The sequence below is a fragment of the Prunus avium genome, chromosome 8 (genome assembly GCF_965620075.1).
Source record: "Prunus avium chromosome 8, drPruAviu1.hap1.1, whole genome shotgun sequence".
Taxonomy (NCBI): domain Eukaryota; kingdom Viridiplantae; phylum Streptophyta; class Magnoliopsida; order Rosales; family Rosaceae; genus Prunus; species Prunus avium.
This window is the reverse complement of record NC_142291.1, coordinates 23,287,826-23,299,966: the sequence shown is the minus strand read 5'-3', so window position 1 is coordinate 23,299,966 and position 12,141 is coordinate 23,287,826. Positions and strand designations below refer to the sequence as shown.

The following is a 12,141-nucleotide window of genomic DNA, read 5'->3' as shown; positions in this document are numbered from 1 at the left end:
AAATTACATGACTGTTATTGATCAACTTAAAAAAGAAGCCTAACCAAAAAAACTTAAATAGCACCCAAAACAAGCCTAGCCCAATTTTATAAAAAACCCAAACAATTCATTACAAACAAAACGTCTTGAAAACCATAGCTTCATTTACGTGTCATGTTGATTAATGACTATAATGTTCCACGCCTTTACTGTCATGTTGATTAATGGTTGTAATGTTCCAGTCTATGGTAATAACACTGCTAGTTTATTGTCATGTTGATTAATGGTTGAATGTTCCAGTCTAGGATAATAACACTGCTCGTTTACTGTCATGTTAATTAATGGCTATAATGTTCCAGTCTAGGGTAATAACAATACAAGTTTCCTACGACATCCTATTTCTAATGCATGTCTACCCATGTAATGTTCCAGTCTAGGGTAATAACAGTGCTAGTTTACTGTCATGTTGATTAATGTTTGTCATGTTGCTATTTCTAATACATGTCCACCAAAGAAAAGTTGAAGAAAGAACAAACCAAACCAACTCAAAACAAGCCGAGTCCAGATTGTTAATACTATTATGTCATAGAAGTACATTGTTAATACTCTGTCATAGAAGTACATCGTTAAACAAAAATGAGATCCATAATTGAAATAGTAACAAAAGATAAATAGATCATCAAAGCTTAAAATACATTTCAAAAATCAACTAAAATCCGAAGAGAAACACATAATTGAAGCAAAAGATCAAAAATCTCAATTCCAAACCAAACGACGACGATGACGACGATGACGACAATGACGACGATAACGTGGCGAAAGATGAGTAGAGCTAAGAGCATCTGATCTAGGTTCGTTCAAGGTCTTGAACAATCTGAAAAAAAAAAATTCAATAGAAGCACGATTTTAGGACAAGAAATCGAAGGTGAAATATTGAAAATTGTAGATTAATGATGAAGAATATAGTTGGACTTGAGACTGAGCTTCAATGGAAGCTCCTCTTGCTCCAACACCAGAGAAAGCACCAGCGAGAAAGGAGAAAATAAATATGATTTGGTTTTTTTGGCAAATCTAGTTTTTTGGCAAATTTGGTTTTTTGGTTTTTTGGCAAATCTGGGCAGATCTGATTTTTCTCTCTCAAATCCATAGTACAAGGGCAATATAGGTATTTAACACACAAATAAACTAAAAAACATCTATTAAATTGAAAAAATTGACAACTGTTGATTTTTGGGTTTTTTTTGGGTGTGTTTATAGTTTTTAAATGGTATAGAGTTTCTTTATAAGACTATGTCTAAGATTGGGTATATAACTAAATTTCTATTTGTTTTTCTACTACTTGAGCAAGAATACCAATCGAATTGATGAACTAGTTTTATGTATTTATTTGTTCATACAAACGACAATAGTTAAACTATACGTACTTAGGCCATCTCCAACCCAAGGGATGGAAACTCAAATTTTGAATTTTGAGCTCAAAATCCATCTCCAACTTATGTATTTTAAGGGGTGGAATTCTGGGCAGAATTCCAGTCTAGGTTTTGCTTGGACTGAAAACTTTTTGTGGACCCCAACTCATGCTGCACAGCCTGTGAAGAGGAAAAATGGAGCGAGCCCCACGTGGCAGAAAGTTGCTGCCTCCCTTTGCTTACGTATGACAGGTGGTAGCTCACCATTTGTAGTTTCTTTCAGATTTTTTATATTAAACTTGCAACTTAAAGTTGTTCTGTTTTGCGGATTTTTTTTTAAAAAATTGATGTGCTTTTTTTTTCTCCTTTTGTTGTACTTAAAAGTGAAATTATGTTATGTTTTGAATATTGGATTTTTTTGAGGTTAAAATGTTCAGAAAATTAAATCACGAATGTTGAAACTAGGGGTGGGCTCGGTTTGGTTTGGTTCGGTTTTGAGGTCAAATCATGCGCCGAACCATGAACTTCGGTTTGGAGAAAATTCAAACCGTGCGCCGAACCAATGAGGTGGGAAACCGATCATCTCGGTTAACCGGTTAGTTCGGTGTGGTTTGGTTTGGTTTGGTGAAAACCTGCTTGAAAACATGTATACTCTAAATTCATTCAAACTCAAACATTCATTCAAAACTTGCTTGATATTCATTAACCATTCACATCACAACATATTCAAATTCACTCATTCAATCAATCCTTTCAATTCAAACTAAAACATATGCATCGTTCATCATTCACATCCATCCAAAGTTTCAAAGTAAACCATATGCATCATTCACCATTTACAAATCTCATTCTAAGACGGAACCAGGAATTTTTCAACCGGTGGGCTAGCTAATGTTATTAGCTTAAAATTTAATGATCATTTTTTTTGGCATTTACAATTTCTATAGTCTTTCTAGAAATAAAAGAAAACATTAAATCATATAAACCATGCTAGTTCATAGTTCCATAGACTAATTTTCAATAAGTTTTAACATAAACCAAATAGGGTTTAACACCATAGTGGATTGAACATCTAAGGCTTTTTACCTAGATTGACCTTAGGTTCATTCATGCATTCATACATGAAAAATTGTTTTATGTAAAAATATTGACTAAGTATGAAAAATGGGTTTTTGGAATAACCATTTTCTCAAGATAATTTTTGGCGGCTTTTATTCCTCACACATCAAATAAGAAAACTTGATTTTATGGGATTTTAGTATGAAGTATATATTGACTTAATGAGCCATCATTTTTAGCCTAAATCATATTTTGCACTAAAATCGATTTTTCGTAATTTGATTTGGTTGGAATTTGATTTTTTAGTATTTTTATTTGAATCCAAATGGGGGGTACTTCCTTATTTACATTGTAAACTTAAGTAAATGGAGTAATATAAAAATAAACAAAAGTAGAATGACAAAGACATTTACTTAAATGTTGAAAATGGAAATAAGGTAATATGTACACTGCCACTGACTAGGCTAATATTGAAAATAAGTTAAATATATAGGTTTTAACCAAACTGGGCTACATAACATAAAATCATAATCCAATAGAAATCAGCCAGGTGTATTATAATTATTTAATTACATATAATTACATATCCGATTCGGTCCGGTTCACCGACAATTTTTGAAATTAGGGATTGAGCGTCGAACCATGAAGGCCGGTTTGGTCCGGTTCATGCACCGTTGGCCAAACAAAGAAGAAAAAAATCACACCAAACCAGACTGACCGATTTGGTTTGGCCGGTTTGGCAGGTTTTCGGTCCCATATGCCCAGCCCTAGTTGAAACAAAAATAATGTCAAGAAAAATTAATGACAAAAACAAAAAAAACCATTTTTAAACAATTTAAATAAAGTTGCAGACTCAAATTATGAGTCTGCAAGGTTGGAGGAAAAAACAATTTGAGTCCTAAAAAGACATGAATAGTTGTATTTTAGAGGGTGAAAATTTGAGTTTAGCCTCAACATAGTTGGAGATGGTCTTAATTAACAATAATTTCCCACCCAGCCCTAATGTAACTTGAATCTTGCTTAATTACTTGACAGCCCTATATGATAATTGCTCAATTTGACATACTTATTGTCCTAAAAATATACCTTTATTAAAGTAGATTTACTTAAGCTCAAATAGTAATTATATAATATAAATATTATTTAATCGCTAATCCTATCTAATTTCAACACCCACTCTCACAACTTGGGCTAACACCATTTCCCATGGAATAGTCTTTGTTACTATAAACTATATAACTGTCGGTTCGAAAGTGATTATGGGATGTTCAGAATTACTTACAGGAAAAAGCATCTCCTCCCACATGACAAAGTGTTTCTCCATAAAAGTGATTATTGGTCTTCCTAAAATCACTCTCAAAGTGATTCTCAAATAATAACCTCATATTTTTATAATACGTACCTCATATTGTTATGATAATAAAAATAAATAAACAACTAACTAATTAGACTAATCATTTATTTTATATTAAAAAGATGAACTCCTAGTGCTTTGGGTTTTTATTATTTAAAAATTTAAGTTGAATAATGAAAGTTGTGCATTAAAAAATGCTTGACTTCTTCCTAATTTAGGTGCCGTACTAGGCAACGAATGGACGTTGTTAGTCTACGAACTACCCTTGTCCTTTCGCATTTCTTAGTAATATGTACTCGTATAAACATTAGCAGTAGAAAGATCTAATTTGCTTTGCATTGATTATTTCCCAAAAGGTGACAAAAATATAAATCACGTTTAATTGCTCTTTAAGCTTCTTTAAATACCCGGCCTCGATCCTCCTTAAGCACTTCACAAACAAGAAACTAAACCAAACCTCTCTGAGCTCTCTCTCTCTCTCTCTCTCTCTCTCTCTCTCTCTCTCTCTCTGTGAAATAGAATTCCTAGATATATGGCTTCTTCTACCTCGCTACATGAATATAGTTATAGTAATGAATCAGCTGGTATTGGAACAGCAGTACTGGAGGTTGAAACAGTAGGCCATAATGATCCACTGCCTAGAACTACAACTGTAACTAGGTCAGGGCCGGGTGCTGCTCAAAACCGAAACCGAAACCAGAACGAAAACCATCCGAAGTTAGAAGAGGGTGTTTTCTTGACGTGGGAGGATTTGTGGGTGACTGTGGTTTCTAAGGCAAAGAATGAAAATGGTAGCAGATCAAGATCAATCCTCCAAGGTGTAACTGGTTATGCCAGGCCTGGGGAGCTCTTGGCTATAATGGGTCCTTCTGGCTGTGGCAAGTCTACTCTTCTTGATGCTTTAGGAGGTAACAATTCACTTAATAATTAGTTAGCAAAATTTTGGTTTTCACCGACATGATGAGAATAAAAATAGAAAAATCTCTTCCACCAGTTCCATATATAGCATATTTATACTTGTGATGATAGGCATGCATATGGATAACGGCATGGAGCCCTCATATAATCTAATATAAAAATACAAATAGATTGACTGAGACTTGAATCTGGGCCTTGTACTAAGGTATATGTGCTTTAAAAACCAGCACAACCAAATACACTTATTTGTTAATGTGTTGCACGTTAGAGTATATATACAGTTTTTATAATATTAATATATATAATATAAAATATAAAAAATTCGGAAGCTCTATACAGTGACACCACTTTCACAATGCCAGGGCGCCCCTGATATGGATTAGCTACTAAAAGGGGCTTGCTTATAGAAATGGGGGTGATGAGAGAGAGAGAGAATGCAAATCACAAAGAAGTTTACATTCCGTGAAGGATTTCGCTATCTATTTACGTCAAATATCATAAGACTAGAATGTAGAAAGATTTCGCTATCTATTACTTTTCGAAGCAAAAGATGACTTTAAGTCTACTATCATAAAACGTGTACAAAATTACAAATCATAGTGTACTGTAGTTACTGAATAATTTAGAATAAAACAAAATAGGAATATATGGCTTACTGGCTTCCACACAATATTTGTTTTATTTGTCCAATAATAGCTAGAAAAAACAACCTAATGGAGTTATTTTCTGTGATTCCCGAATTTTCTTCTCTTGAGTAACTGTACTGGGTTGAAATCTCATCAACGACAATTGTTATAAATAAAAATAAAGAGTAATGCTATTTAGACACACAACATTGATCATATTAGTATACCACCTTATGTGGCAGCTGTTGTGTCATGTCATGTCAATTAATGAATATTGCCATGTATATTCTATTTTTTATTTATTCTCTTTTCAATAATCCTTTAAATAAAAAAACAAAAGTGAAAAGAATTAAAAAAAGCGTCCTGGGTCTGTAGCCTCCACCAAATTTATCATCCCCATCCTCCATTCTTGTTGCTGAGTTTGCTTAATAAGAATGAAATTAGCGGATGGGGAGATCATCATTCAAACCCATATATCACCATCACATGAGATTAAGTTTTTGACCAAAAAAAAAAAAAAGTTGAGAGAGAGAGAGAGAGAGAGAGAGAGAGAGAGAGAGAGAGAGAGAGGGAGATCATCATTCAAACCCATGGCTCCTTCTCTGTAAGAGGTAGCAATATCAGGTGAAGTTGATTTTTTGAGAACAATTATAGATGATGATGATGCATTAATGAATTATTTTCTTTAGAAAACGCCTAAAGACAGCAAATATAGATTTCTTTAAATGCGTCACAGTTGACCCTTCTACAATCTGGGTGTCGTTGGCTTTGGAATCTGGGTGGCTAAGGGAGGGCATGAGACAAGCAGAGTAAAGAATAGACATGAGGCTACAAATCAGGGACGCTAGGTTTTTTTTTTTTTTTCAATATATAATTTTTTCACTTTTGTTTTTTGTTTTTTTAAGGATTATTGAAAAGATAATAAAAAAAAATATATAATACACATGTCAATATTCAATAATTGAAATGTCATGACACATCAGCTGCCATATAAGGTGGTGAGCTAATGTTGTCAATGTTGTGTGTCTAAATAGCATTACCCTAAGCACATGTCTAATTTTAAGTCATGTGCTCATGATACTGCAGGGAGATTGAGTTCAAACACAAGGAAAACAGGGAAGATCTTAATAAATGGGCAAAAACAAGCACTGGCATATGGAACTTCGGTAGGAAGATCAAGAACTATATATCATAATACCTTTCTCTTTTGGCTTAATGAAGATATAAATACGAGTAATTTATAAAGCTTTCAATATCTCTTTTCATAATTTAAATATCATCAACACAGGCATATGTGACACAAGATGATACTTTGATCACAACTTTAACGGTCAGCGAAGCCGTATACTACTCAGCTCAGTTGCAATTGCCAGACTCCATGTCCAAGGCAGAGAAGAAAGAGAGAGCAGAAATCACAATAAGAGAGATGGGTTTGCAAGATGCCATGAACACAAGAATTGGAGGGTGGGGATCTAAAGGCCTCAGTGGTGGGCAAAAGAGGAGAGTGAGCATTTGCATTGAGCTTCTTACACGCCCAAATCTTCTCTTCCTCGACGAACCAACAAGTGGCCTTGACAGTGCAGCTTCTTATTATGTCATGAGCAGAATTGCAAACCTGGATAAAACTGATGGAACTCCAAGGACTGTAATTACATCCATCCATCAACCTAGCTCTGAAGTCTTCCAACTTTTCGACAATCTTTGCCTTCTGTCGGCCGGAAGAACTGTCTATTTTGGCCCTGCTTCTGCAGCAAATCAGGTGACTAGCTTAATTTCCCGAGCTTAATATTTCTAAATTTGGATCCATAGCTGTAGGGTTAACTGCTGTTATTTTCAAATGATTGCAGTTTTTCTCTTTATGTGGTTTCCCTTGCCCAACTCTCCAAAATCCATCAGATCACTTCCTTAAGACTATAAACAAAGATTTTGAGCAGGTAAGCCTTTTTGTTTTTTTGGGTAAAGTCCTAGTCGTATTTGATTGCAACTTTTCTCTTTATGTGGTGATCAAGAGTGCTCAAGCGCTCATTGGTTAGTAATTAATACCGTGCTATTGACTCGTTTGAGCCCATCCAAAATGTAATCTCATGATCCAAACTGTTCATTTTTCAGGACATTGAACAAGGCATGGTTGGACGCACGCCCACAGAAGTAGCAATTGATACTCTAATAAAGTCATATAAAGAATCTGAAAGTTATCAGCAAGTTCAAAGACAAGTAGCTGAACTATGTAAGCAGGTATAGGCTAGTAATCAGATTCATATATAGCTCCAATTATTTATATACCATGCAGCGCTATCCTTTCAAACGGTAGTTGATTCCCAGGATCATGGGAGGGGCCAAAATCTATGACTAACATAAATTTATATGAAATTTAGGATTTCGGTGAAGAATTGGAGAAGAGAAGCCATGCTGGCTTTCTTACACAATCTTTCGTACTTACAAGAAGATCCTTCATGAACATGTATCGAGATCAAGGCTACTACTGGTTGCGCCTGGCTGTCTACATTACCATTGCATTAGGCTTGGGCAGTATCTATCAAGACCTTGGACATAGTTATGAATCAATTCAGGTGATTTGTTTTGTACATAAGATGCTTATGTTGCCAAATTTAATCTGGACGAAACATTTATGCAACAATCAACCTGATCATTTCTCCATCTAATTCACAGTATAACATGTTATATATCATTACACTCTCAATTTTAGTCATTGATCATTAGGAGTTCTGTGTACGTATTATGTAATATGTGGTTCATATTGACAGTTTTATAAACCTAACTTGCTTGACAAGAGAACACTACATAGGAAATTTGGTTATATTGATATAAAACTTATTAGATTTCTATTTTTCCAGGCAAGAGGCTCGCTGATCATGTTTGTAGCTTCATTTCTAACTTTTATGGCTATCGGTGGATTCCCCTCTTTTGTGGAAGATATGAAGGTAAACTAATTTGGAATAGGGTTGGATATATATGCTAAGTTTTGCACTTCTGTATAGTATACATCATAAGTGCCATATATATTCATGTTGCTAAATATAGGTTTTCTCTTGTAAACTCAGGTATTTGAACGAGAAAGATTAAACGGGCACTATGGTGTTTCTTCATTCGTTTTTGCCAACACATTTTCCTCTGTGCCCTTCTTGATATTGATTTCAGTGATTCCTGGCGCCATAACTTATTACATCGCTGGACTTCACAAAGGATTTGAACACTTCTTCTACTTTGCTTGTGTGTTATTTGCTTGCATGATGCTGGTTGAGAGCCTGATGATGATAGTTGCTAGCATTGTGCCCAACTTCCTCATGGGAATAATCGCCGGTGCTGGAATTCAAGGGCTTATGATTCTGTGCGGCGGTTTCTTCCGACTACCAAACGATATTCCCAAGCCTATGTGGAAGTTCCCATTGTACTACATTGCGTTCCACAAGTATGCATACCAAGGACTGTTTAAAAATGAATTCATAGGCACAACATTTCCTAGCAGTGATCAAGGAGGAAAAACATCCAGTCTCAGTGGGGAACATATTCTGAGAGATATATGGCAAGTCGAAATGGGTTACTCTAAGTGGGTTGATCTTGCAATCTTGGTAGGGATGATTCTTCTGTATCGAGTTTTGTTCTTGGTTATCATCAAGGCCACAGAGAAAGTGAAGACTATTGGTACAACTCTTTTGGCAATGCCTTTCAATAACCGAAGCATGCAAGCATTCGTCAATCCTTCCTCTCCGCCTGTGCATGGAGGGAAGCTGTAGTGGTAGTAAATGGTATTGTTGGTATTATAAATTAAGCATGAAGATAGGTATTTCTAGCAGTATTGGAATGGAATAGGAAGTATGTGTGCAATAAAGCTGAAGTTGTACTATATACAGTATCTAGTGAATATTTTTTATTTTCTAGTTATGAGAATAATATAATTAATGTTGATCAGAAAGGATATTTGGATGCATTGCCTGTCCCAAGTTACATGAAATCAGAGAATTTTGGAAGTGTGGGGATGTATTTCTCCGACGGGTGGAAAGACCTTTGTTCCCGGAAACTAAAGAGAAAGAGGAGAGAGAAACAAGGAGGAGAGACATAAAGGGTTGAGAGGTTTTGATTGATTGTAAAAACCAAAAAATTCAAATCCATTAAAGGCATATTTGTCATTCTTGACGTAGAGAGTCCACGAGGCATGTCCTGAGTTGAGGTGCGAATTTGTGATTCCACATGCAGCTGTTTGAGCAAAATTCTGCACGGGAAATATTCACGGGTTGATTCTTTGGCCAAAGGCCTTCCGATGCCTAAGTTAATCCAATTGAATTTTGATAAAGATACGATAATAGCTAAAATAGATGGAATTTTTTTTTTTTAGTACAAGCGATAGTCTAAATTACGGGAAGAGGGATTTCTCAAATATACACAATTATGATACCGTGGAGATTCGAACCTGAGACCTCTGGTTTGCAAGTTAATTAAGACCCTTTTTTCCACTAGGCTAGACCCTATTGGCTTTCCTTTGGTGTTTTGAAAAACCAAAAGAGTTTAAAACGATCTTATCAAAAACATTAATGATTCTTATACATAGAATTGTATAAATTGATCATACATATAACTATGGATTCTTAATTTGTAGAAATGGTACATACATTTTTGTAAGATTTGTAACACAAAGGACATGGTACAACAAATACATAATGTTTCCCTCTTTTCGGCCTAGGTGGCCTACGGAAGGAATTTTTGGTCTTTCTTCTCTTTAGTTGCGTAGGCATGTCACCACCAAACCACCGAATGGCTTAGATGGAAAAGGTTAGATGGATTTATTTCACTTTCGATTTCTAATCAAGTGATTGATCAACTAAGCAAGGAACTTGTTGCCCAAGGAATCAACCTTAGAGAGAGAGAGAGAGAGAGAGAGAGAGAGAAGAGGGGGTGGGGGTTGAATAAGGTTAATTGCAAATTTAAATTTAAACTCGACTAAGTAAATTTACAAGCATAATAATAAAGAGATAGTGAAAGAGAGATTCAAACTCAGAGATTTATATTGGTTCAGTCCACCTAACATACATCCAGTCCTCAAGCACACCACTTGTTTGTGAGCAAATCCCAATCCTTCTTTATTAAAAACACATCTTTATTTTCCAAGAATCATATCTAGGTTTTCCTTTCCATTAACAAACTTAGCTAAAGTAGCGTTCAACTTTTCAATAGTTTTTCTAAGTTCATTATTTTCTTTCTCAAAAACTTTTGAATTTTCAATGGTACAAGTGAGCAATTGGTTTTCCTTAAGCAAATCTTTATTTTCCTTTTTCAAACAACCAATTTGATTTGAATACTCAATTTCTTTCTTTTTAAGTGTATTGTATTTAGATTTGATTTTCAGAGTATTTTCATACAAATCATCAAAAGCATCTTGAAGTTCTTCATAAGAAGGTGAATTATCATAATCGGAATCATCATTTAAAGAACTTACCTCATCGTCTTTTGCCATAAGACAGAAGTTGGCCATTTCGTTGTCGCTTGAGTTTTGTTCGGAATCGCTTCCATCTGAGTCATCCCAAGTAACCTTCAAAGTTTTCTTTTTGGACTTCTTCCCTTTTAAACGAGGGCAATCTGTTTTGTAATGTCCAGGGCTTGTGACATTCAAAGGAAGTTGGTGGATCTTTCTTACTTGATTCACCTTTTGAAGCTTCCTTCCAGTGAGACTTTTTATCAAATGCCTTAACCTTTCTCATGAATCTTTTGAAACGTCTTGTGATGAGCGCCATTTCTTCATTATCGCTATCTCATTCTTCATCTTCTTTTTATGGATGAGAGGATTTAAGTGCAAGACTTCTTTTGGGTTGATTTTCTTCTTGCCCCTTCTGTGTAATCTCATGAGTCATGAGTGAACCCAAGAGTTCATCAAGACTTAGCTTTGAAAGATCTTTAGCTTCCATGACTGCTGTGACTTTAGGCTCCCTTTTCTTTAGAAGGGACCAAAGAATTTTTCTCCCATGTTCAACATTAGTACAATCTTTACCAAGAGCTTTCAAAGAGTTGATAATGTCAGTAAAACGAGTAAACATTTCAGAAATGGATTCTTCAGGCATCATAGAAAATAATTCATACTTGCGAACTAACATGCCAATTTTAGTATCTTTAACTTGATTTGTACCTTCATATGTTATTTCAAGTTTTTCCCATATTTCCTTAGCAGATTCACAAGCAGAAATTCTGTTAAATTCTTTATCATCGAAGGAACAATATAAGATACTCATAGCTTTTGCATTTGTTTCAATTAAGGCATAGTCAACTTCATTCCATTCATCTTCAGTTTTAGGAATAATTTTATCACCATCTTTTTTTATAGGAATATCCGGGCCATTCAAAATAACTCTCCATACCTTATAATCCGTGGCTTGAATGTAAACTCTCATTCGAGTTTTCCAATATGTGTAGTGTTCTCGATTGAACAGAAGAGGCCTATTCGTCGATTGTCCCTCAGTCATGCCTGTCATATTAGTAATATTTGTCATATTAGTAATATTTGTCATATCGTACCTCTTTGGATGTTAAGACGAAAATTCAGAGGGTGCGCTCTAATACCAATTGTTGCCCAGGGAATCAACCTTAGAACCTTAGAGGAGGGGGGGCGGGAGGGGTGAATAAGGTTAATTGCAAATTTAAATTTAAACACGACTAAGTAAATTTACAAGCCCAATAATAAAGAGATAGGGAAAGTGTTAACGGGTGAATTTGTACATAACGGATTAAGACATAATCACACACATAACACAAGTGTTTGAGTGGTTCACCCATAATGAGGCTACATCCA

The 12,141-nt window shown here is 35.1% G+C and overlaps 2 protein-coding genes across 2 annotated transcripts; one reads left to right on the top strand and one right to left on the bottom strand.

Moving 5' to 3' along the window:
- Window positions 1-4,226: 4,226 nt before the first annotated feature.
- LOC110767486 (ABC transporter G family member 1) lies at window positions 4,227-9,279 on the top strand. The gene is made up of 8 exons (XM_021971038.2): window positions 4,227-4,709; window positions 6,432-6,511; window positions 6,634-7,104; window positions 7,193-7,279; window positions 7,455-7,580; window positions 7,721-7,915; window positions 8,201-8,287; window positions 8,408-9,279. The coding sequence occupies exons 1-8, from the start codon at window positions 4,334-4,336 to the stop codon at window positions 9,098-9,100; spliced, it is 2,115 nt and encodes a 704-aa protein (XP_021826730.2). The 5' UTR covers window positions 4,227-4,333; the 3' UTR covers window positions 9,101-9,279.
- Window positions 9,280-11,128: 1,849 nt separating this feature from the next.
- On the bottom strand, window positions 11,129-11,824 carry LOC148292338 (uncharacterized). The gene has a single exon (XM_088245781.1). The coding sequence runs from the start codon at window positions 11,822-11,824 to the stop codon at window positions 11,129-11,131; it is 696 nt and encodes a 231-aa protein (XP_088101907.1).
- Between the last annotated feature and the right edge of the window lie 317 nt (window positions 11,825-12,141).